Raw genomic sequence first — 25,382 nt, forward strand, 5'->3', positions numbered from 1 at the left:
CACGTGCTCCAGCTTGTACAGGTGGATCACCTGTGCTGGCTGCTGATCTGTTTTCAGCGTGGCCCTTCTCTGACAGGGCTGAAACTGGGGTGCATCTTGCAGCCTAGGATTTCAGCTCTTGTCCGTGAGTGGCTGGAGATGGAGGGCTCTGTTTGCACCTTACTGGTGTGGGAGGAAGGCCTTCACTTCTCTTCAGGCCTCTTGGCTATTGCCAGCTAAATGAAAAGCAGAGCCTTGTGGTCTGACAGCTCGGCTCCTCTGCGTGGTGTGAGCTGCTGGGCCAAGCAGTCATCCCCTGTGGGCTGGAGTGGGGGTTTGGGGGCTGGAGGAGGTCAGTGTCACCCTTGCAAAGTGGGGCACTCCCTTCTGCATTGCTGTGGGATGGCTTCTGTGAAGCCTGGACACCCAAACCAAGCCAGATAGCTCCCAATGGACTTTCAGGGTCTTAGCTCCTTCTGTGTGCAAGCCTTTGCTAGCCGAGGTCTTTGTGACCTGTCTGTGGTAATACTTGCACTGAGTATCTGCTGGCATTAAACTGAGGGCCAGGCAAGGGGGGGTCTGACTGCTCCCTCTGTTTCTAAACAGATGGAAGTGTACCGAGCAGTATACACATTTATAAACACATAAATAATATATATGTAAAAAAAACCCAAAATGCTGAACCACTGTGAGCACCTGAGAAGCTGAAGGGGAACTTGCCAGCGTGGATTTACCTGTCCAAGATACCCTGAGTAACAACAGAGATAAGAAATACAGAAGGGTGTTGAAAGCACATTCTGCTAATTACATGAGGCACAGGGGTTTGAGTCTGATTTTAAATCTCGTTTGTATTTTAAACGAGATGGTAAATCTTGAGATATTTTCCTTAGTGTCATATCAGGACTTTCCCTCTTGAGAGTCATCTGAGTGAAATGACTTCTTGCATCCTGTTCTTCTTTCTCACAGTCTTTTTCTGGTGCTTTCTTTGCACCTGGTGATTTTTCATGGCATTTTAAGTATCTGCAGTACTTGGCTGTTCCAGTTGCCTTCTAATAGGGCTGCAAATCAGAGCTCAGTACTACCTGCAGGAGCCCCAAGTAAGGCTCTTGCTGTCTCTTGAAGAAGCTGCCAAATTCCCCCTCTCACAGGAGCTGCTGCTGGTCAGTGTGTGGGGCTGGCAGGCTGCCTCAAGCTCTTGTCCTTCCCTAGAGCCTCAGCGTGATTTGCAAAGTGACTCTCGGGGTGGGAAAACTTAAAAACAAAGAGCCAAATGCTGCAGCAGTTGCCCTCCAAGCCTGTCTGGGGCTGATCAGGATGTCGTAGGCTACTTCTGGGGGGGGACAGGCTGTCCTGAGACAATAGGAGAGATGTTCAGGGAGGGGTGGCACAGGCTCCTTACTGTGAAATGAGCCCACAGCCCAGGTGATGCTGACTGGGAGGAGAGGGACAGCCAGGAGGAGACCTGGAGATGCCTAGCCAGGGTGCTGGGGAGGACATTGCTGTGGCAACGGCTGGGCTGGGTCCCAGGGGTGCCAGGACAGCTGTCTGCAGCTGGTTAACCCCTCCAACAGGTGAGTGCTGTCAGAGCTTGTGCTGGGTTAATGCAACAGCCCTCCAGGACTGGCATATGTCCCCACACTCCCCGCTCAGCTGCTCCAGCTCTGTCCCTTCTGGAGTACTGCTGAAGGTGTCTTTTGTGGCAGGAACATCTGGGCCCCTCCATGACAGCCAGCCTGGGGACAGCAGCAGAGGGCAGAGCCCCCCCAGAGCACCGGGACTGCTGCGGTACCGGTGGCAGTGTTGGCTGTGGATGAGCAATGCCATGGCTGGTCGAGGTCTGGCTGTTGCATCCTGTTTTGCAGCTGTTGGTGGTGTGCAAGGGGTGAGTGAGGTGGCTGGTATCTTGGCAATAATCCCTGGCTAAGCCAGCTTTTTTTTGGGGAGGATGCAAAAGGATGGTACGGTTAAATCTTTGCTGGGGACGGCAGAACATGCCACTCGGGGAAGGTGGCAGCTCTTGGGGCACTTGGAAATGAGTGTGCAAGTGCCGGCAGACTTGTGTGACAGACACACCCTCTGTGCGAACCCTGCCCCCCCCCCCCCCGTTGTGAGCCTTGCTCCTCAGTCTCCTGGCTCTGTCCTTGCTGGGGTGTAAGTGTGCCCTGAGCATGGGTACGCTGCCCGGGTTTGCCATGGTGAGTGTGATATGAACCCTTGGTGGAGCCCAAGCTTGGCCCAGATGTGGGGATGCTGCTGGGCAATTGCCTGGCTACAGGCTTGTTGGGGAGGTGATTTTGCAGGCAGGATGTTAGGAGCCATCTTCATCTCTACAACCCGCTTTCTGTTCATTAACACCAGTGTTTTCCACTAGATGTATCTGTCTGTCTCCCATACCCACTGCAGGAGCGTGTGCGGATGGCAGATCCAGCCTGTGGCTGTGTGCTGAGCTCCGAGGGTGGCAGCAGCTGGGGGCTCACCCAAACGGACCCCAGAGAAGGGCAGAACAAAGATGTGCGTTGGTGGCTCTTTGGGGATGATGGACAATGTCTGGGTCTTCAGTGCTTTGGGATTAATTTTGCCAGGGGTGTTCTCCTTTCTCTCTGCCAGACAGACAAATGCATGTAATGGGGCAATCTGTCTCCCAGTACAGTGCTGGGACTTTTTCAGCACCAGCTGACAGCTTGAGATGGCTTTTCCCCTGTCACCCCCGTGCTGGGTTTGAGTCGGAAATGCCACTGGGTTGGTGTAATTGCTCCTGGCTGGGGTTACAGTTTCAGCCTCGTGAAACCCATGTTCCAGCAGAAAATACTCTAATTTCTGTGAATTAGGGGAAACCTGAGTAGAAAACTCTAACAATGTGTTTCATTTAATTCCTAAGCCCAGAACATTCCTGCGTTATTTTACTCCCTAGGTTCCCCATCTTCCCCCTTAGCTGGACTTGGCATGGCATGGTGGTTCGTTCCCCTTCCCTTGCAGTCACTGCCCTCTCCCCTCCTGCATCTCCTCCTGCATCATCAAATAGTGTGGCCTTTGTGGAGATAAAGATGAAGCACTAATTATCCTGCACTAATTATCCCACCAAGGGTTTCTGTCTGTGTCCAGCGGGCAGTATTGCTCGTTCATCTTAGCTGTGATATGCAATTCCTGTGCTGGCCCATGCTCAGAGACCAAAGAGAAGGGAGCAGTGGGCCACGGTGGATCCTCTGGTGTCTAATAAAGGTTGTGTTATGTTCAACCCGCAGCCTTTGGCCCCAGAGCAGCCCTGGCAGATTACTTGCTTTTACAAAACTGCTTATCTTCACAAAGCTTGCAGGGATGACCTGGCTCCGGCTGAGCTACAACTGGCAGAAGGGCTCAGAAGCTATTAGGGAGAGACTGAGAGACAGTGCCATTGCGTACACCCAGTTTCTTCAGGAAACACAGCTAAAAATGGCAGCACCGAAGCAAATGTCTCTCCTGCAGGGCTGAGAAAGAGGTGCAGTTCATCCGGGAAAGCTGCTGAGCTCCCTGTTGGGGTTGTGACGGTTATTTCTAATAGGCAGGCAGGAGTAGCCCCCAGTACAGGCTGTTGGTAGCACAGGCATGCCTGAGCTTTTGTGGCATTGGCGGTGATTAAAAACATTTCCTGCTTGCTGGAGGGTGGATGTTGGTGTGAGAGAGGGTGGAGCACTTCAAAATGCAGGATTAACTTCCCCATGCTCTAAAGAGGGTCAAAGTCGCTGGAAAACTCAGTGAGGAGCGCCAAGGCTTAAGCAGATGCTAATATCCTTGGCTGTGCTGCTAATGTATTAAATAGATGTGGGCAAGTTATTTTGCTGCTTCATGCATTAGCTTCCTCCCGTGTATTAAATGCAATTAATGAATCTGGCCTCTCACTGACGGCACTGAAATCTGCAGATGGAGCATGTCACAGCAAGGGTTGTGTGCTTCTATCAGCGCTGTTAACTGGATCAGTGAGGCAGGGGTCAGCTCCCCAGGCTCCCAGCCACCTCCTGGCATGATCCTCCCCACTCTGTATGGGAAAGCATCCATCCCTGGCGCAAGAGCTACCCCATTGTTCTGCTCCCCCCCACCCCCCACCCCCAGTGCTGGCTAATTACATAGAAGGACACTCCTAAAACACTGTAAGGAGTGCCCTGCTTGTAATATGAGCAAGTAAAGCTGCAGGAAGCAATCTTCTGGGGGATATATTAATTGGTGCCCCAGCCAGACAAAACCCTGCTGTACCATGCTGGCTCCTCTGAGCTTGTGCAGCTTTGGGTGCGGGTCTAGGTTGTGCTTACAACTAAGGCAGGCAGCTTGGGGAGCGGGTGAAGGATTTTGTTTAAAAGCATGGGGAGCGGGTCTTGGGAACTGAGGAAGGATGCTTACAGTATTGTGTTCCTAAGAAGGGTCTGGTGCTGCACCCCCATATCTCCCATGGGGAATGACCCACGGTCAGTGCTTTGTAGGACCAGGAGGTGTAACTGAGGGACCAGAACCTGTGTCACTGAAATCAGGAATAAGTGACACCTGGGCAGGCCCTTTCCTTTTTCTCTTGCCTCCTTTGCATCTTTCAGCTTTTGCCATAGATAGGCATACCCATGAGCTCCTTGGGGGGTGAGGAGGGGCGCTGCTCTGTGCTGGTTCTGCTGGGCCCATTATGACTTGTCCCACAGCCCTGTTCGCTGGCGTGGTTCTGCTGCTGGGCACTCTTCCTGAGTGGGAAGGAGGGAATCTCTTATGCTTGGTGCCAGGAGCAGAACCACAGATCCACATGGCTGTGTGTGGTGCACCAGAAGATCCTCCTTTAGAGGGATTTGGTCTGGGTTTCGGCATCTTCTTGAGAAGAAAGGTAGGAAAGGAGCTGCTGTGTAGTCATTAGTGTCATTGTAAGCCCTGGGAGGATGGTTAGACCTTTAGGTGTTGTGGTAGCACTTGGTATTAATGTGAGGCAGGGCTGGATGCAGCCCTGATGTGGGAGGAGAAGCGTTGGCTATGGTCCAGAGGGCTATGAAGATGCCACAGTACAGGAATATGTGGCCTGCTGGCTGGTGTACCGGGAGAGAGGAAGGAAGAAAGGGCTGTATCAGGTGGAAGGGGTGACTTGTTACAGAATTCCCCACTTCTGCTCCATTGGAATATTGTGTACGTGTGGTTTAGGTGATGCTCAGCTCAAACCTGGCTGCCCAGTGTTTGGAGTGGCAGCAGCCGTGGATGCCGTGCTTCCTCTCTGGTCTTGTGCTTTGCTGTCTCACTGGTGTTGCAGTATCATGAAATTCTGGAGAAGCAAGTGGTTCTGTCATGCTGAAATATCAGTCTGCCCTGTCTGCCCCCCGGTAGCAGATTGCCGGGAAGCTGGTGATGGGAAATCTTACCAGGATCTTCTTGCTGAATCTTTGAGGATAGCATCTTATTTTGTGTCCCTTTCGTCACAACCTGGTGAATGCTGTTGCACTCTGCAGTGTACAGAGCAGCGGGAGAGCAGGAGCTGCAGCAAATGGCAGGACAAAACTGGAACAGGGAGGAGAAACTGATACCAGGAAACGTTCAGAGAGTTTGGGCATTGACTTTCAGGTGTTGCAAGCGCAGCCTGAAAGTTTGGCTAGGAGTCAAAGGCACTGAGTGGTTAGAAATTTTGTCTGTGGGCAGCAGAGGCAGCAGGAGCAGTTGTCTCTGTGAATCCCTCTCATCTCTCTGCACTGCAGTGCTTGCTCTTGCACTGATGCTCTCCAGATCTCCCTTACCTGAGAGCCCCCATCCCCCGACCAGCCTGCCTGCATCAAGTTTTCTCCTAACTGAGCCCAGCTTGTGTAAATCCGCAGGACCTCACTCGCGCCTGGCTCCATGTCTCCCGAGAAGCCAGCACTGGTACGGCGACACTGGAGTAGTTTGAGTCTGAGCTGATGGACTAAATATGTCTGTTCATGCTGCTGGTGAGCCTGTGCTCGGAGTCGAGACACAGCCTGTGTTATACCACAACAGCAACATCCTTCCTTTTTACCTCTTCCCCTTCCTCCTCCAAAAAACAAACCCTCTTCAGGCCCAGGGTAGGCTCTGAGTAGTGTTTCTGCACCTTTTTTAGTGTGGCAACACTTCCTCCCATGCCCTGTGACTGCAAATCTACCCAGGCAGCGTGGTGACAGAGGTGTACCTCAGAGCAGTGTGGATTTCCCTTGATTTCATCCGCCTTAGGTCTGGGCTTTCTGCAGATGTAAAAGGGATTGCATCTGTGCCGGTACACTCACGTGGTGTTGAGCAGATGGGTCAGCACATCCTACGACATTGTTAGCTGAAATGCTGCTAACTGAATGTGCGTGTGCGTAGCCCGTGTGAAATAAGAAATATTTGGTTTCTCCATCATCACATCAGTTGGCTTAAAGCCTCCAGCAGTCAAAGCTGACACACTTTGCCTTTACACCAGGAGTGCAGCTGATCAGTGACTGTTTCCTGGCTGATGGGTAGTAATTTATCTGCAGTGCACTCACAGCTTCCAAAACTTGATTGCTTGCAAGTGCCTCAATTGCTTATTCATTTTCCTCTGCAGATCTCAAGGGCTCTTCTCACTTCTGTCGTGGTTTAACCTGCCAGGCAGCTCGCTCTCCTCCCCTGCAGTGGGCTGGGGGAGAGAATTGGATGGAAAAAAGGTAAAATTTGTGGGTTGAGATAAAGACAGTTCAATAGGACAGAAAAGGGAAGGAAAATAATAAAAAATGAAATATACGAAACAAGTGATGCATAATGCAATTGCTGACCACCAGCTGACCAATGCCCAGCCAAGTTCCCAAGCAGCATTCTTCCTAGCTGATGTGCTGAGCATGATGTCATATGGTATGGAACATCCCTTGGGTCATTTGGGGTCAGCTGTCCCAGCCGTGTCCCCTCCCAGCTCCCCGTGTCCCCCAGCCTGCTCGCTGGCAGGGTGCCGTGAGAAGCTGAAAAGTCCCTGATTTAGTGTAAACACTGCTTAGCAACAACTAAAACATCAGTGTGTTATCAACACTATTCTCACCCTAAATCCAAAACGCAGCACTGCACCAACTACTGGGAAGAAAATTAAATCTATCCCAGTCAAAACCAGGACAACTTCGTAGAAGCTGTAGCTCTGGGGTGACTTGAACCTTGCAATGCAGAAGAGTGAAGAATTTCTCTGCTGGTCTTCTCAAAGCGTGGTTACCAATGATCCCCTTCCCAGGGCAGCTCCGAGTTTGCTTTCTTCAGCCTCAGGTTGTGACCCTGTGCTTGGCCTTTTGGAGGGATCCCCTGCTGCCCGTCTGTTTTCCTGGCAGAGCAGAAGGTTCAGCTTTCGTGCTTTGGTGTTCTTTTACCTTCCACAGGTACCCAAAGTAACAGCTGTGCTTCGTGGTGTGATGAAGCACAAGCTCTTCAGTCTCAGACACGTGCAGGGTCACAGACTGGGGTGGAAGGGGTGCCCAGGCACCCTGTTGTCTTGGCTGCTCAGTTGGAGGAGGTTGGGAGATGATGTCGGGAGATGAGGTCCGATGCCTCTGAATTTTGGGAGCAGGTCTCTCCAGTTCCTTTTCATTATCTGGTCCTCAATACCCTCCTTGTCTGCAGCTGGAGAGGGAGCAGCCCCGCTACTAGCCATCATCTGGAGAGGCTTGTAGGAGCAGACATGAAACAAAGGCATGAGATAGAGAAGGAGGGAAGTACCTGAGGAAGAGCTGTGACAAAGAGGCTAAATCACGAAAGAGGAAAAGTCATAAAGAGGAGTCACTGCATCTGATTCAAAGCCTTTTGAAACGGAGAGAAGGATTTCCACTGTATTTGGTGGGTTTGAATTGGGCTGTAGCGAGAACAAGCCGTTGCATCATTTGAAGACATTGCAAAATTGGGGGCAGCAGAGGGGAAAATACAGTCTTTGAAAGAGACAGAAGGGAAATCTCTGTAGTCTGGAGAGCTTTTTAAGTGCCTGGGAGAGCTGGTCTCACTTGGCCAGGCTGTCAGCACCACACCAAGCCCTGGGTTCTGCCCAGGGTGTTCTTCAGGGAGCTCAGCACCCATGTGGGAACCTATCTCAAACCACAGCAGGTAGGAGAGGAGGGAGGTGGGGATGCATCCCTGTTGTGAGGGTGGGCCATGTGTCACTCTTTTTAGCTCTGGTCATTGTCATGGAAATGTGGACAAAGATTTTAGCAAGGCTGAAAGGAGGGACCTGTGTGATGCTTTTTTTGGCACTTGCCACCTTAGTCTCTGTGAATTCCTAAGAAGGTGGAGAGGTTTGATGATTTTGGAGAGCCCTTGGAGATGGTTGTCTGAATGCACTGTGTATTAACTGCAGCTGGTGTGCATGAGCCTGCATCCATCCTAGGCACGTGTGGCACCTGAGACAGAGTCTGTGGGTGGCTTCTCAGTGCCAGCATGTTGGATTTCAGATGTTCCTGTTCTGCTTGTGTGGATCCAGCTTGCTTTCCCTTCATTGGCTTTCATGCTGCTGCTCGCCCTTTCCATCCTGACTCCTTCCGTCAGCTAATTGCATGACCTAGGCTGCCCACATATCCCAAACCAGCTTGAGGTGCAGCTCCCAGTGCTGGAAAACACTGCCAAAACAAGTAGGTTAGGAACCCAAAGGGGATGTTTGATGTCCAAATCCTTTTGACTTGCAAAGGAAGGTGGGTGCTAAACTCTTCTAAGTCTCCTTCAGTCTTTCCTTCCTTGTTCCCACATCTTGCAGTAACTCCTTGGAGGCACAGGGAAAGTCAGGGCTTGATTCTGTTCAACCCAGGCCTGCAGGTGCTCGGGTGCTTTTCTCTGCCTCAGTGTCCCCATCTGGAAAGCAGCAGGGGATTGATAATGCTTGTTTCCTTCAATCCGTACAGCTGCAACTTCTCATCCAGCATGGGGGGGCTCACACCGTTGTCAGTGGTGTTTTGCTGGCTGGAGGTGAAGTCACCTGGGATGTTTAAGATTAACTTTGCTGTATCCTGGCAGCTGCTGGCTGTGTGCTCATTGCCACAGACCTGCTGGTGCAACAGCATGTTGTAGTGTGGGTTGGAAGCTCTGCAGTAGAGGAGCAAGAGCAGGGATGCATCACAGGATCAGAGCAGGGGACTGGCAGCAGGGTCCAGCAACAGACCCCAACAAGGGGAAACAAATGAGCCAGACCCAGTATCCAGCTAGGAGGAGATGAGACTGGAGACAGCTACCTACAACATACGTCTGAGGTCCACCTTGGAGATAAGTAAACCTACTAGATAGCTCTGGCAAGGACTGGACTCCTTGAATGTAGCTGCTGGAGCAGTGGACAAAGGCTGCACAGGTGGGGGTCCCAGGTGGGGCTTGTCTGAGCAATTAATCCCTGTTAATGTATCCAGGGCCTTGGCACTCAGTAGGGAATAGTGCACTCCTGAGTTGTCTCTCATTAATCAAAGTTAATGATTGATCTGTGCTGTTAAACTTGTCCCTTTCTCTTTTCTCTTCCCAGTGCCCCAAACGTGCCTGTAAAGATGCCCAAACCCAGCAAGGTGAACCAGGCCCTGGCAGGTAAGGATCCTGCTCTGCTGTACTGGCTCTGTCTCTAGGATTACGTGAGCAAGCCGTTCACCTTCCTGTGGCACTTACGTTCCTTTGTTAGTTTTTAGGAAAAGTCTGAAATGATGGTGGCGTTTAGGGGTTTAGGCCCAAAGACTTTTCAGAAAGGTAAAGAGGACAAATGTGGGGGAGAATGGGATGGTCAAACCCTGGTGACTGTTTTGCTCGTCAGCGCTGGTCCTAAGGCTCCCCAAATGAGTGGGTGTATTTGGGGGCTGGGTATTCATCTTCTGTAGACCTGGATGAGCAAGTAGCAAGGAGGGGTGCACACAGATCAAGCTCAGTGCCAGCTGTTACTTGCTGCTTTTTTTTTTTTTTTTTTTTAAAGTCAAGGGCAAAGAGTGGTGTGGTAGTGTGAGGTAATGTTTAATGTGGATTTTTTTTAACGTGGTTTTATTACAAAAGCTCAGGTGGTCTTTAGCTTAAAAAATGATTGTGATGCCTTGTCTTGGGGAAAGGAGGGGGCAGAAGTCAAATCAGACCTTGTCTCCTGTGGCAGCAGAATACAGGTTTGCTTGTTATAATCCAAACCTGTGAATACAATACTAAATATACCCGAGGAGTGTGTCTGGGAGGGATGAAAGTGCCAGTTTTCAATGCTGCTTTTCAAAGTAGATTTGCCTGTTAAATGTGAAATGGCGTTGCCTTGAAAACAACAACTCATGCTTGCAGCTTTCAGTGGAAGCGTTTCCATGCCAAAAACCACCGCATTTCCATGCCAGAAACCATTGGCGCGTTTACTCTGTTTCAACTCAGCCAGCACCAAACCGTGGGACCCTGGTGTGGTGGTGCCTGGGGGTGCGGGGGTTCTGCTGAGAGCAGATGTCTTCTCTATACCAAAATCGTATCGTAACATGGTAACCCAGGGGTAGAGAAATGGAAAAAACTTGATGTATGATATTTTCTGGGGGTTTCTGTATCCATTGGAGACACTACAGAATATCTGTTAACCCTTTCCTTCCTCTGGCTCTTGTCCATGCGTGATCTGTTGAGGTTATTAGCTCCCTGGGTGCCAAACTTTGCTCCTGAGCAAGTGGAGACAGTTACATTCTCGTTCTTAAATAAAATGGTTACTGCTTTGTTCCAGGAAAGGTGATGGGGATTGATCTCTTCTTGAGTGTCAGGCTTTACCCTGCCTAAAAATGATCCCCAGGATTGATGTTTCCAGTCATTTAATGTTAGCACCATCATGAAAACTGTGCCTTGCATGTCTCAGTAGCCAAATGGGCACTGCATAGACTAATACTGGCTGTCCTTCGACAGCATGCAGCCCACCTGTCTCCCAGTTAGCAGATCTGTTGTTGTGGAAATTAGGTGTAAAGTCAAGCTCACACCTTGTCCAGGTGGGTGACTCAAGCAGAACTCCTTTTGCTTACAAAAACTCAGAATTTCATCCCCTTGCTATTAGCATTGCCTATGTAATTAGGTACTTAATCACATAAAGGTAAACACAGCAAAGAACTAAAGAGCCCTGGTGAATCCAGGCCGTGTTAATGTTGTTAATTGTGATCTCGGTCTATGTATAGAGGTCATCCACTGTTAATTTGGAAGAGGTGAATGTGTGTGGTCCATCTAAGCCTTGTGGTGCCACATTTAGATATAAAAGGCTGCAGGGGAGCTCAGGAGAATAAGCCGTTTACCACCATTTAATAAAATAAAATGGTTAAGCTTGTAACTGATATCTCTGTTGTTGGAGGCTGGGGGTGCAAAAGAGGGAATAATTATTCATTTTGATAACCTTTAGCTCTCCGCAAGGCAGCTGGCAAGAGGCACGCTGAGTTGCAAGGGGAGTGCAGCTCTGCACGGGCTGGGCTGCATCTTCTTCAGGTCCAGCTTTGATCGATGCTGTGCTGCCTTCTGCCCAGTGTGACAGACCTCACAGGGGCAAGGGAGGAGGAAAGGCTGAATTTGAGTCTGTCCTTAAAATCATGTAGAAGCAGAGGAAAGATCTGGACAAGTTAATTAGCAAGTGAAAGGAAAATAAATTTCTGGGAACATTTCTTGTAAAAAGCAAGCAGTGGAATTCTGGTAAAAAGGCCAAATTTTATTGAAACGGTAATTGGCTGTGTCTTTAGGGACACCTTCTTCCCCTCTAAGCTCTGCTCTCTGTTTCTAGAACCTCTTCTGGGAAGTGATATTTTGTTCATATTTAAAATCCTGCAGATGGTGTTTGAGTTACTTATTATTCAGGTTCTTCTCTAACACAGAGGCTGGGCCCCTTTGGTTCCTCTGGTCCCCGCTGCACGACTGCTTCCTTCAGCATCGGTGGTGGAAGGGCTTTGTGATGGCATGAGGGCGAGGGCAGTCTGGGATGTGACCTGAAGGTGGCTTTATCCTGGGAAGCTTGTCCAGAAGTCTCGCAACCCTTGGTCTCCACCCAAGGTGCCTCTTGGCAGCTCTGGCTCTGGTCTGAAGCAGGAGAGAGAAAATCCCTGAACTTTGTGGGTGATCTCAAGAAACGCTGCAGGTGCATCTCTTGGGTGCAGAGAGATCTTCTGGTGGATAAACAGGAGGTGGGGGGTCCTGGCGTCTGAATGAGAAGCTGGGTTTTGTTTGTGTGATGAGCGCCTGGGGATCTGACGGGGATTGGTAACACTGTCAACCCCACGTCTTCTAAACACACCACTTGGGATCCCAGAAATCATGAAGCTGACTTTAAAACCATGTTGTGCAGAAGAAAAATAAAATCATTTATTCTTCCTTGATTTCTGCTACAAGGTGCATGTGGAAACATGTCTGTTAAGCTTTATCTTTCCCCAGGAGTATTTGGTTAGTATGGTGAAGTGCCAGGACAGAGGTCTAAGCAAACTGTTGGCACAGTGTTCATGTTTAAGGTTCAGCTGGACTAACATCCCTTGGCGATAATGGAGTTTCGCTGGTGTGCCTTGGGGCTTGGGGGGTGGGCTAGGTCATATGAAGGCCCTTCTAATACTATTTTTAAGATGAAGACTGGAAATGAGCTTTTTGTTAAATGAAACCGAGTGTTTCTCACTTGCGTGATTCCTAGAGCTGGGGCATTTGGGGACATACTAACCATAATAATTTTGCTGGTGGATATAATCGTACAAATGAGCGATGCTTTTTCTGAGTTCTCATGTTATTTGAAGGTAGGCGCTGCCCTTTTCCCTCTACATGCTGAAATCCAGGACTGGAACCAAAGGCATACCAGTCTGAGGTCTGTGCAAATACAAATCAGCAGCCAGAGCCGGTGGCCGGAGGGGGATGCTGGGCTGGGTATGTGAGCAAGTGTGTGGTCAATGCTCATTACATTATGTAAGGGTGCTTTTTCCCATGCTCGGTTTCTGCGCAGGATATTACGAAAGTCCCTTATTTACACAGCAAACTGAGAAAAGCTGGTGAATGTTGTCATAGCTCCAGTGAAAATAATTTTACCCCGAGGAGTCAGTAACGTACTTCTGGCCAAATAGATGCTTTGAGCAAGAGAAAAGAGGCGGTTCTCGGAGCGTGGTTGTTGCACTCATTCATACGATCAGATCCAGGTGCCAAAGGATGCTTTGCAAGGCTTTTGGTCTCTTCCCTCCTGCAGTCCTTGCAGGGAAGAAACCCAGTGGAAAGTGTGAATATTACTAATAATATTTTTCTAGCTCCTGGGGTAGCTAGTGAGAGGCAGGAACTCTTGCCGGAATGCCTGGGGGTCCAAAGCAGTCTTAATGTGGGCAAGTTTATCTTGTTTGAGCTTTGCTCTTGTGTGTTCAGGTGAGAATTTATTCAGGTCAAAGGCCACATCTGCTCCTGACATAACTCCGCAGATGCCTACAAGTTCTGATTTGAAATTGTGTCCCACAGGTCAGAATTGGAGAATCGATCTGCAGATGTGATGTGTGTCTGTGTATTGTTTTGGCATTTTGTATGAACACACACTCCCACGTAAGGCTTGGATCAGAGGAGATCCCTTACTGGGGACTCTTGTCGCCAAACCTGTGGGAGGATTGTTAGATGCTGAGATTTCCAGTATTGTATTAGAACTTTAAAGGAGGCATTGCTGCTGGGGTTTGAGATGAGCCAGAAGAGCAATGTAACACTAGAACACCGCATTTTTGAATGCTCTCTTGATTTGAATCTGCAGAAGATTATTCATTGTGTGTCTTTCCGAAGGCAGCAGAAGGTAAAAGTGGAAAATTACCTTTTCTTGGCTAGTTTTTGTCCGTGGGGGAACATTTGGTTGGGGTAATTCACCTGGTCCCACGTTTGCCCTGCACGGTGTGTGTCTGGGTGGAGTTGTAGATGCGTTTGCAGCTTGTGAAACGAAAGAGAAAGTTCCTGGAATAAATGTTTATTTTCTTTGTGATGATTCACGATGCTGGCAGGCAGTTTCGGACATGTTATTCCAGGTATGAGAGGGGCTGTGCTAGAGGGTGGCTGAGGTTCTGTGGCTCGTGGTCTTCACTTGGTCTGATTATTGAAGGCAACATTTTGTCCTCTGACATTAAGAGTCTGAAGTCGATGCTTCAGCCTCTGCTTCTGTCATGTTCTTTTTTTAAAATGGGCTCTGCATGTTAATGCTAGCAAGGCAGTATTGATCTCTTCAGAAGAAAGCATTAATTTTGCATTTGCCTATCAGTCAGCTGTGCGTAGGTGGTGATAATCCCTGTTAGTCTTTGGACTTGCTTTTCAAATGTCAGTCTCTGCAGTCAGTGCTGTCGCGCTGCTTAGGAGCAGGGTTGTTTTGGAGACAACTTTACCGTTCCCTGTTCTGCACCAGTCCTGGGGAATTACATTTTTCAGCCTCAGTGGGTCAGGCTGCCTTAGATGATCTCCCCCAGCCGTGGGGAGGTCCAGCTTCTTGCCTGTTTCTCAAGAATATTGTTCCTCAAGGCTCTCTAATTGGTGTGAGTTGGTACTGCTCTTCTGGGGATACCTTTAACCTGCTGAGAGGGGAAAGTACCTGCCTGGTGCCCCTGCAAGTGGCAGCTTTGGTGCTGTCGCTGTGCTTCAGGTGTTCAGTTGTTCTGCTCATTCAAAAAACAAGTAGCTTTTGTTAGGGGAACGTTTAAACTCTTCCTTAAGGCTCCTTGGGAGTAGTGAAGGACTGCTGGCTTAGACCTGGGTTGAGAGCACGCAATAGTCTTGCGGTCTTTAGTTCAAGACTTAAAGGAAGTTATTTTGATTGTGAAATTTCTGGCTCCGATGTTCAGTTAGAGGGCTGCTGGCTTGTACCGACGTCAGGGACTCTCAGCTGTACCTGCTGGGAACAGCGCGGTGCTGCTGGTAGGGTCGGGGGTACTAACTCAGTGTTTGTCTGCTTTGAAGTCCTCTTTTGGCCCTGCACCTCCTGGGAATTGGGGGGCTACATCCCCGATCTAGATCAGCAATGATTGTACCTAACGAAGGTGATCCACGGCTGCCTGGTTTGGTGTTAACCTATTCCTATTTGCAAGCACGTGGCTTCACCACGTGTTGGGCAGCCTGCTCTTCTGACCAGCCCACCTCTGCCAAAGGTTCCTGGGTAACCCTGGGGAAAGTCCTTCACTCATCTGTGCCCCTCTCCCCATCCTGCAAAACCCCTTCTGTCTGTTTTTTGGTCCTTAGATGACAAAGTTTTACGAAAAGCATCCAACTTTGTGTATCAGGAAGGGACTTGAACAGGTTCTGGAATATCTGTTGTGCTTGGACCTTACACGAAGGAGAAGCAGAATGCGGTCGGCGCTGTGTAGGGGTAGTTCTGCTTGTGGGGCATCGACACAAGCTTTGTGCAGGGGATTTCTAGTCATAAGGCGCAGGTTCTTGACTGGTTGAATATTTGAAGCAGAAAATAGTCTTGCCACTTGCACACAAATTTGGCTAATGCTTCCTGTCATAACTCGATTTTCAGTCATGTGTGGGCAAAGTACCTCATTTTTGTCCTGAACAAATGTGCTTTTATATCTTCCTTTCCCAACCCAGCTGAACAGAGGCTTCAAAAAAGAAAATCCTTAGAAATCTTAGCTTTGGCCATGTATTACTGTGCAGGATGCTGGCAAGAAATTCTGTAGCATTAGGATGTGGTTTTACATAATCTACTGACAGAGGTAACTTTTGGGGAAACACTGGCTTTTAGGTTATCTGCTGTTGCTTTGCAACCATAAGTATTTCTTTTTTAGTTGTGGTGATGGCTGTTGCAGGTGGGAAATCACTTTTTGAGAAAGCAAAGGCAGGTGTTTTCTTGACTCTAAGTTTAAGAGCAATACACTACCTTGGAAATGTTATGACTTGTAACTGGCCTGTATTTCACAGGCAAACATCACATTAGATCAGCATGATCAGTCCTGTAGCTCTCTGTGTGCCAATTTTACCTTCAGGGAATGGCTGTCCTTTTTAATGATTCATTAGCTTTAACAAACTGCATCCCATGATTGCAGCTGGCTGGGTTGGGGGAGGGTGAGAATTGCATTGTAGCTGGGGGGGTTAGGGAAAACTGGAGTGCCAGGGAGGAGATGGTGTGGGGTGAGTGGGGGGCTGCCACCGTGGGGCTCATGGGGCAGCTCCAGCCCGTGGTCAGCCCTGCACTGCTGTGATGTTTGAAGGCAGTTCAGCTGCACTCTGGGCATCAGTAGAAACATGTAGCTTTAGGGATGAGTAGCTGAGCAGGACCTCTAGCTAGGGGTTACAGGTGATGCCCCTCATCCTTCAGGCCCCCAGAGTCAGGGCTGCTCCCAGGGGTCTGGTGAGCAGGAGGTCTTTGCACCACAGCAGGCTTGTGCCTGAGAAGCCCTGAAGCCAAGTCCTGTTCACACACCAGCGCAGAGGGTCACGGGCGAGACTTGTGCCCATATTTCCCTGCTTTAATTTGCTGCCTGGGCTCCTCCCCCTGAAAACCTCTGGATCTTCTCCTTGTGCTGACTCCAACCCCATTGCCTCTCAGATGTTTCATGTCCTCTGAATCAAGGGCTTGGGTTTTGCTTTATTTTATCTTTTTAAATTTTCTTTGAAAAGTTAAAGTTTTTTTTTTAATGAATGTATTTCCCCATTGTTTCCTTCCTGCATGTTGATCTCGTACCCACTGTAGGCATGACGGCTATTCTGATGTCAGCCGCTGGACTCCCCGTGCACCTCACCTGTGTGCCGCAAGCTGCCAGCACCCATAAAGCCACTAAAAAACACAGCTCAGTTAAGGAGGGGAGGAAAGTGTCCAAGAAAGGTAGTTCCTGCTCAAACTCTGATATTTGCTTCCATCTCCTTCTCTTTATCTCTCTGCACTTGTTCTGCCTCCCTCCTTTCCCTTTGTCTCTCCCCCTACCCTCCTGGCTCTTTTGATTTGACTAATGATGTGTGTCCCACCAAGGGCAGAAGCAGGACACGTCTCCTCCGGCCTGCATGGTCTCTGACAGGTGGTCAAATAAGAAGATAAAGTAGACCCGGTCCTGTGGTAGCTCTCCTTGTTTCCATCCATCATTAAAGCTGGAGGAGCCCAGTTGTTCTCTGTGCATGTCAGACTCCTGCAGCCTGCCCTGTGGTCCCGCTACACCCTCTGGGGAGCCCTGGGCATCCACATACCAGGACCTTCTCTGACTCATTGGTGGGACAAGTCTGGGAGCTGAGGGACCGTCAAGCGTTTAATCCGTACGTGCTCTTAAGAGAAGGTTTGCTTGTGAGCTGTGCTTGTCACAGTTGAGTCATGGGATGAGAAGGATCTTCCAGACAAGCAGGTCCCTGAGTCATACAGGGCTTTCGAGGTCAAATCGCAGAGGATTTGTTCTCCCCGCTTCTGTCTGGGGTGGGAGTGGCGTGGAGCTCTCTCAGGTGGACATGCCCTGGCAGGAAGGGCCAGGTTACCCCAGCTCTGCTGCTGAGCTGAGCCACCTCCAGGGTAGGGCCTTCATTTCATTTCTCCTCTTCATATCTCACTGGCGTCCCTCACCCTCGCAGAGTCAGTGGGCTCCCGGTTTAGAGCCTGGGTCCCATCTGCTTGTTGCAGCCCTGGGACTCTGCGGGGGTAGGTGTGGATCCAGCCTGGTGTAGCCGTAGAGGTGGTTTGCCAACCCTGGCACAGGTGTCCTAGGGTGGTCAACCACCACCAAACCCAAGGTGCTTCCCCCTTCAGATAAGCAAAGAGTGGACTAGAGGTGGGGGTGTATTCAACATCGAGATGCTTGCGTTTAAGAAAGAGGGAAGATCCCTGAGGTAGAGGGAAAGAGGCACCTGGCTGTCTGGGGAGTTTGTTGGTGCCAGTCTCTCTCCTTGGAGTCTGTGCTTGATGGGAAAATGAGGTCCAAACCCATCTGAAGGAGGCAGGAAGAGTGATAGAAGGAAAATAGAAATTATAAGTGGAGGGAGGTGTCTTGCGGAAACACATTATGGAGGGCGCTGGGAGGAGGAGATGCAAGTGGAGAGAGGGAGGGAGAGAGCACATGTGGAGTAGGATGTGTGATAGAGGGGGAGGAGAAAGCAGGGGCGGCAGGAGAAGCAGCGAAGAACAGGAGGAGCAAAGGAAAATGGGAGGTGAAGGAGAGGAGCTGAGCGGAGGTGGATGGTGGAGGGGCTGGATGAGGATCTCGCTCGGCAGAGCCAGCTGGCAAGGCAGCAGGGTAATGCGGCTCCTGGCGCTTCGCTCCCGGCACGGGCAGCATCCGTGCAGCCCTCCGCAGGCAGGGATGAGGGCTGGGCGGTGGGGATGCCCTGCAAACAGTGCCGAAACTGAGCCGGGCGGAGGCCAGGCCCTTCTAAAGAGTCATTGCCTTGCCCCTGTGGCTGCTGGAGCCCGAAAAACAGAGGTGTTGGTCACTTGCTGCTGGTTAATGACATGAAATTAGCTGTATTAGGGCAAGATATGGCCACAAACACACAGCCCTGCTCCTCTGCAGTCCCCCTACCCCGCAGTGTGGCTTCTCCTCCGTGGGGTCTGTCGGTACCAGGCTCTGCACCGCTCACAGCATCCAACCCCTCCCTGGCACGGAGGAGATGTGGGTGCAAGCAACCCGGGTGCTTGCAAGGGTGTGATGTTAATAGGAGGGTACGTCTTGTGACTTCTGAGCAGGGTGGGCAGGGCAGTGATGCACCCCGTCAGCAATGCCTCTGCTCCGTCAGCAATGCCTCTTGCTCCGTGAGATGCTGGTTCCTCGGTGCTTGCTGCAGCACCTGGGGGCTCACACGTGTCGCCAGCCGGGGCTGCGGAGCTGCATGCACCTTGGCCACAGGCTGGGTGTGCTGGGGCAGCACTGGCACCAGCCTCAGCCCTGGGGGTGTCCAGGCAGCTGGCTCAGCCCCAGGGCTGTGCCCTCCCCCAGTCCCAGGGCCAGGCTGCCACCTCCCTGCCAGCGCACCAATGCCACCTGCTGGGGCCAGGACGCCTCCGCTCTAAGGGAGCGGGGAGGGGACACCAGCAGGAGCATGGGACACTGTCTAGGGAAGGGGGCGCAGGCAGCTCCTTCTTCCATCTGGCATGGCAGGTTTTGTCCCGGCCATCCTCATCTGGCTCAGGATGTGCCAGCACTGCCCTTGTCCCTGCTGGCCCATGAGGAGTGCCTTTCTACGTTTTACATTGCTGAAATCCCCCCCTCTCGTTTCAGAAAGCTGGATCCCCTTTGCTGGGGGCAGGGATGCCAGTCCTGCAGAGTGCGTGACGCCCGGCATGAAGAGGGTGCTCAGTCCCTCCTAGGAACAAGCTGTGTTCGTAATAACACCCCTCCAGGCTTGCAAACATTGTTCCGCAGCGAAAGTACTGAGCCTGGCTCTTGGCCAGACTCTTCTCTTTCCCTTTACAGACCCTGAAGCTGCCAACAGGCAGAAATGGGCCCCACTTTGTGCCCTGAATTTCTGCATCGCGTGCCCTTTCCCCTCCCACATCCCTCTAGGATTTTCCATCATGGAGAGCTCTAATGAGAGCTGTGCATCCAGCAGCAGGCCCATCAGTGTGCTGACTACATCAGCTGGTGCCAAAACAGGGGGTGGTGGGTGCAGCGTACCCCTGCTGAGCCCCTTCTTGCTCCCTCCTGCTGCTGCAAACCCTGGTCCCACATGGGTTGAGGCAGCATTGATGGGAATTGCAGCCAGCATGGTGAATAGCTGGGTTATGTTAAACAAAGGCGCTAATTAGTCAGGATTCATTAACGTTGTTGCCGTTCTGGCAGCCGTGTCTCTGGCGCAGATGAGTGCTGCGCTGTGGGTGCTGCAGGTCTCGGGGAAGCCGTCGTCTCTGGGCAGGCACTGCCCTGCCAGTGCTGGCACACAGCCTGGCAGCGTCTGCCATCCTCATGGATCAGTGCTGCCATCCTGATGGATCAGTGCTGCCTTCCCGCCGGCTGGCACGGTGCTGTGCTTCCCCGGGCTGGCGCAGCCACTGACGGCGCTTGGGGCCGGCTGTCCAGGAGGGAGGCGAGCAGCTTGTCTGGCTCTCCAAGTACTGTGTGCTGCTCGGGCACGGAGCCGGCCATCCCGGGGCTCCCCTGCCTGCCCAGGGCCATTGGGACCAAAGGGAGAAGACGTTGGTTTGGGTCTGGTGTGCTGATGGCTTGGAGGTTTCCCTGCGCATCCTCCCTGGGGTGGGCAGTCGCACACGGAGTGCTGCGGTACGGAGGGAGAGGAGAGGGTCACGCTCGTCCTTCCCTGCCCAGCAGGACAGGATCTGGCTAGGTGAGGGGAGTAATTCCAGCTGACTCGGATCCCCAGATGTCTGTCCATCTGCAGATCATGCCAGTGCCTGTGGGATGGGGGGGACTGGGGGAGTCCCTTGGAGTCGGGGCAGCTCACTGGTCCCAGGGGGGTCCGTCTGCTGAAGGAGACAGTAACAGTAACTGTACAGTACTGTTACCTACAGTAACAGGAATGCTCTGTGTCACGGCCAGAGCAGCCTGGTCGCATGGTTATCCTGCTGAAATGCTAAATGTGGAGAAACCTATTTTTAACACCAAATTTCCTCTCGCCTTCCTGATCTCTGGACAGCCCTGTTGGGGGCTGAGGCCAGTAGGTCCAGCCTTTACAAGTCCAGGAGGGGGGGGCGCAGAGGTGATGAGATTTGGGTGACTGTCCGTGGTGATAACTAGAAACAACCTGTGTCTGGCCTGCATGGGGTATCGAAAAGAGAGTCTGCTGCTAACCATATGGCTCCTTTTGGGATACAGAAGGAGGCATGTACTGTTGCAACCATTTGGTTGCCGAGCAAGGATTCAAAACACATCTGTTAAATGTTGCCCACGGAAAGCCCTTGCTTCAGCAAGCAACTTATTATCTACAGGGAGGAAGGGGAAGCATTAAAAAAAAAAAAGTTATTCCTTTCTTTGTAAATGAAAGAATGGTAAACATTCCTTCACGTCCCAGATAAATCAATAGCACAGCATTAGGCCAGCTGGTGATAAACAGCATCGGTCGATTCTGCTATTGCATTTTCAATCTGCTATTGAATCCAGAATACTCTGGGGACTGAACGGGCTTTGATGATCCCAAGGGATGCTAGAACAAAGATTTGGAGGCAAACACTTCTGGAGCAAATGGTCCAGTAAGGAAGCAATTCATGCACTGAAGCATATGTGGCGGGTGCTGTGCCTCCCAGCCTTCTTCTAGCTCCCCCGTGTGCCGCTGGGATGTGACCTGCCAGATGTGCTGGTCTGCCAAAGGAAGAGCCTCTCTTCTGAGGCAAGGGAGGCTGTGTGGGTTTCGCTGCCCTTGTTGAAACCAGGTTCTTGGCATCAGGAGGCTTCCTTGGAACTGGATGTTCAAATACTTGCAGGTGGGGACAGATTTTTCTAAAGCATCTGGGCTCCCCAGCCCTTTGTCTCTCTCTCCAGGCAACCTTGGTGGATCTAAATGCATCAGAGCATTATCCCAGCAAAGTGACAGGAACAGATCAGAGATACCACAATGCAAACCCATCGGGCATGGGTTTCCTAAGGACAGCTAAGGGCTACATCCCCCTCTTCTGCCTCTCTGGTTACCCCCAGCTCCATCCTAATGCCAGCTGGTGAGGTGGTGTAATGCTGTTTGCTTTGCCTGAAATCCCTGCTGTACCCCACAGACTCTGCAAGAGCTTTCTTCTCACTCACTCACCCGGCTCTGCAGCAGGATTTTTGTCTCTTTTCATTGGTTTTATCTGAATGAGCCTGGCCAGTTCCTGAGCAAGTCATTCCTTCATTTCTCATGAGTTGCTACAGAGGAAGGAAAGTAAACAGCAGGAGAAATGTGCAGCAGGGGCTGCAGGAAAGGAGCATCCTCCGCCATCCTGAACACGAGGTGAATTGCTCTAAAGCTGGTCAGATCTGCTGTGCAGGTGGGAGCAGGTGAGCTGGGGCGTTCTGCCAAGTACTGGGCAGGCGTTGCTGCTGGTGTAACACACCCTTTGCTCACTTCCATCGCTGTCTTCACCGCCTTGTTTGTGCATCTTTTTGGCATTGCTTTTTCCAGCCTGTAGCCAGAGGAGACAAGAAGGTCACTTCAGAAAGAGCCACCTGGAGAAAACACGGTTCGGGTGGACAAGGGCTTGGTGGTCAGTCTGGCAGGCAGCACGGGATCCTCAGGAGTGAGCGCATAGTGGTCATCGTGATACGGTACTCATGGAAGCAGATGGAGTTACAGTGGGTAGCATCTAGCCCTGCTTACACAGTCCTTTCCAAAACCTGCAGAGCAGAAGAAGCTGAAGCCTCCATCTCCCACGTGACCATGAAGGTCTCTTGCAGTTGCAAACCAGAGCAAGGTTCCAGCAGCCACATGTGGGAAGCGTCACCCTGTGTTTTCCAGCCAGGAGCAGGGACATCACAGAACAGTCGGCTGGGAGGACTACAGGCGCATAAGCGCCGAGCTGAGCTCTGACGGGGAGCTCAGACAGTTCAGAGTGATTGCATCCCCTGGCTGGCAGCTCTTGATCTGCTGTGTGCCAGCAAGGTTCCAGCAAAGAGGATTCCTGGGCCCATATCTCTCCTTTGGAAAAGACTGGACAAGGAGCTGCATCCCCTGTGAGATCTGGTGATGAGGCCCTGAAGCAGCTCCTGGCACTGCTGAGCTCTTGGCCTGTGAGCTGGAAGGCTGAGGCTTGCCCAGAATCCTGTTTGTTGTCTGCTTTCCTTGTGACAGTTCTTGGAAATGCTTTTCCAGGGGATTTTGGCGTGTCCCTGAAGTGGAAAACACCTGCTTCCGTGTTGCTCTTCGGCTTAATGCTTATTTTATCCTATTACCACCTTCCTGGCTAAGGGTCTCCAGAGGGTGATCCGCACAGGTCTGCGCTGTCTGAGATGTCAGGCATCACTCCTCCTGCCGGGCACTTGGAGGGAGCATCTCTTCACCTCCTGGGCTCCTTTTCTTGCTCTGTGTGCTCAGTCATCCCTTCCTCCTGCTACTTCTGCCGTAAATCATGGGTTTTGAGATGGTCAGGAATCCCCTTCCGAAAATAACTCATCTTAACGACTGTGTTTTCGTTCAGGAGAGTCCAGCTCCCAGTTCATCAGTCTTCCTTAGCTAAATGATTTTTCCACCCACGTTAGTGCTCTGCCTTGCTCTCCTCTGTTGCCCTGACCTAGCTTGTCTGCAGTGAAAAGGCATCTCACCCAGCTGTCTGTGCTGCAGGGTGACCTTGTGCTGTCTGTCGAGGTGCTCCCATAGCCCTAGCCACTTGCAGAGCTGGCATTCAAGGGAACGAGGGGCCCCTACGTGATGGGGGATGTGTGCCATCCGCGTCCTTGCCTCTTTAATGACACCTGTAGCATGTGAGCAGTCCTTCCCTCCTGCTTCACCGTGTTTGCCTCTGTCATGACAAGTGGTTATCCAGAGAATAGCACCCACCCCTTTGTGCTGGTGACAGATGTTGCTTTCCTGGGGTGGCAGAGCAGCGCAGTGCTGGCTTCAGTGTGGCTGTCCCTTGTTGCACAGCTTTTTCAATCGCGGAGGCAATGCTTGTGAACCCTCCATCTTCCTGGAAAACACCAAAGTGGATGGGGAGAGCTGAAGATGCGTGCCATGCAGGTACACCCACAGCTCTGGTGCCTGGCTGTTGCACGTGGCAATGCAGTTTGGAGAAGCAGTGCTGTCTGTGCTAAAGCACAGGCGGTGTCCTACAGTGGCTTAGAAACAAGCTTGAGAGCCAAGCAGCTTGGGGCGGTGCTGGAGTACAGCTCCCTCGTGGGGCCATGGGGTGTCAGGCACAGATGCTTGTGGCCTGTCTGGCTGCTGATAGCGTTTTCTTTGCTGCCCGCTCTCCATCCCGGCTAGGATGGAGAACAGAGAAGGAAGAGCTGCACCTTTGCTAGCCTGTTCAGCACAGCATTGCTTTCCTGCAGTCTCCCCCAGAAGCGGATTCAGGAAGGAAGGGTAAAGTGACAGGTCTGTCTTTTGCCTCCTGCCAGGTGGAGTCATGATGTCACTTGTGTAAATGTTTCCTTTCCTAGGCTGGTGGAAGAGCCTGGCAGCCTCTGTGACGGGCCTGACGACCGGTAAGGAGCTCATCTCCTCTCGGCCAGGGCTGGGTGCCACGTGGAGGCATGTGATGCTCACTGGCTTAAGCCAAGCCTCACTGGGCAGCTCCAAAAGGATGGGCTAGGAGCTGAGGTGACTGCTGATACTCTCAGCAATAACTTGCTCCTGGTGTTGTGTTATGCCTGTGGCTTAATCCTGTAACGCCTCTGAGGGCACCAGGATGCTGGTGCTGGTGGGCTGCTCGGGTGCCCGTGCCTGGGTGGATGGGAACCAGGGACTATATTTAGGAAAAAGCGAAGGTACCGGTGTCACTTGCTGCAAACAGGCAGTTCTACTGTTGGAAAGCTATTTTTTTTTTTCTATACCCTATGACTTGCACTGTGTCTTGCTGGGTATGTGGAAGCTCGAGAGAAAGGCCACTGGTTTGTGTTAAAGATGTGAGGCTCGTTCTGCCACACTTGGAACAGGACCTGAAGCTTAGTGTATTGCTGCGTCTCCCTGTCAGGTGCCAGCTGGGGCAAAGTGGGAATGCCTTTTCCCCTTTAACCACGCAGATGATGTAATCCTCTGTCCCACTGAGACCGTAGCATCCTTGGGTTGAGTTTGACGCTAACTGGCCTCTGGTGTGCCCAAGGAAAGTCCAGCTGGGACCTGGCTGGCATCGCTTGGGGTACGGGGGGAGAACTGGAGCACAACAGCTACAGGCAGACCCCTGGGTGTACGGCACAGGGCACCAACATCTGCCAGTGGGTTCTCCCATGGGTGGCACTCACAGTCCTAGTGGTAGCCCTTTCTGATAGCAAAGCCTTTGCAGGGCTTGTAGGGACCAGCTGGAGCAGCCTCTTCTCCCCCTCTAACCCCAACCTTCCTCCTTGGCATCCTGGCCAGTGTCCCTTCTCTCTAGCTCACCCTGCACGTGCCTGTCATATCCCATGGCGTGTCTGATTTCTTCTCTCTTTTTCTCATCTCTCTCCTTGTGCAGCAACACCAACCGAGCCAGAAGCAGTGGTGAGGAAGTACCTGGAAGAGCTGAAGGGCGCTCCTGCCGATGAGGTGAGGACGACGAAGCAACTCCAGCTTGCCCAGTGGCCCATTCAGCGGAGTGCTGTGAAAACCACAGCGATGCCTGAGGACCATCCTTCCTTGGGTATCCTGCATGGTAGATCCTGCTGCTTGCAGTGGCACCGTTGGTGCTAGAGGGAGAGGCCTCAGCACTGCCTGAAGCCCACACGTGGTAACTGGTGACTTGTCCTTGTCAGAGGACGGAGAGTGTGACAGGGAAAATGTGGTGGGGGTTGAATAGCTAAACTGGTCAATGCTTCCCCATTTCCCTTGGAGCTGGCTGCAGGGCCTGGGGTGGAGGAGGGAGTTTGGCTTTGGCCTCCTCCCAGTGCTCACAGAGGTCAAAACTACGGAGATCAAAACCCTTCACGGGAGCTGCTCTGTAGAGGAGCAAGACACAACCATACTCGGTTCCCACTCATCCCCTCTGACTGATGGCAGCTCTCTTCTGTGCTGTCCAGGAGGTGGTGGAGTGA

The 25,382-nt window shown here is 51.5% G+C and overlaps 1 protein-coding gene across 4 annotated transcripts in view; it reads left to right on the forward strand.

Moving 5' to 3' along the window:
- Positions 1–25,382, forward strand: part of DTX2 (deltex E3 ubiquitin ligase 2) — a 39,329-nt gene that overhangs the window by 11,583 nt on the left and 2,364 nt on the right. Inside the window, exons 4-7 of one of the 4 annotated variants that reach the window (XM_037375022.1) lie at positions 9,404–9,462; positions 16,517–16,648; positions 23,817–23,861; positions 24,827–24,897. In XM_037375022.1, coding sequence (XP_037230919.1) covers positions 9,404–9,462; positions 16,517–16,648; positions 23,817–23,861; positions 24,827–24,897 — 307 coding nt within the window. The remainder of the gene's footprint in view (positions 1–9,403; positions 9,463–16,516; positions 16,649–23,816; positions 23,862–24,826; positions 24,898–25,382) is intronic. The other 3 variants (XM_037375023.1, XM_037375024.1, XM_037375025.1) reach the window with 3 other exon arrangements.

The sequence above is a fragment of the Falco rusticolus genome, chromosome 1, assembly GCF_015220075.1.
Source record: "Falco rusticolus isolate bFalRus1 chromosome 1, bFalRus1.pri, whole genome shotgun sequence".
Lineage (NCBI taxonomy): Eukaryota > Metazoa > Chordata > Aves > Falconiformes > Falconidae > Falco > Falco rusticolus.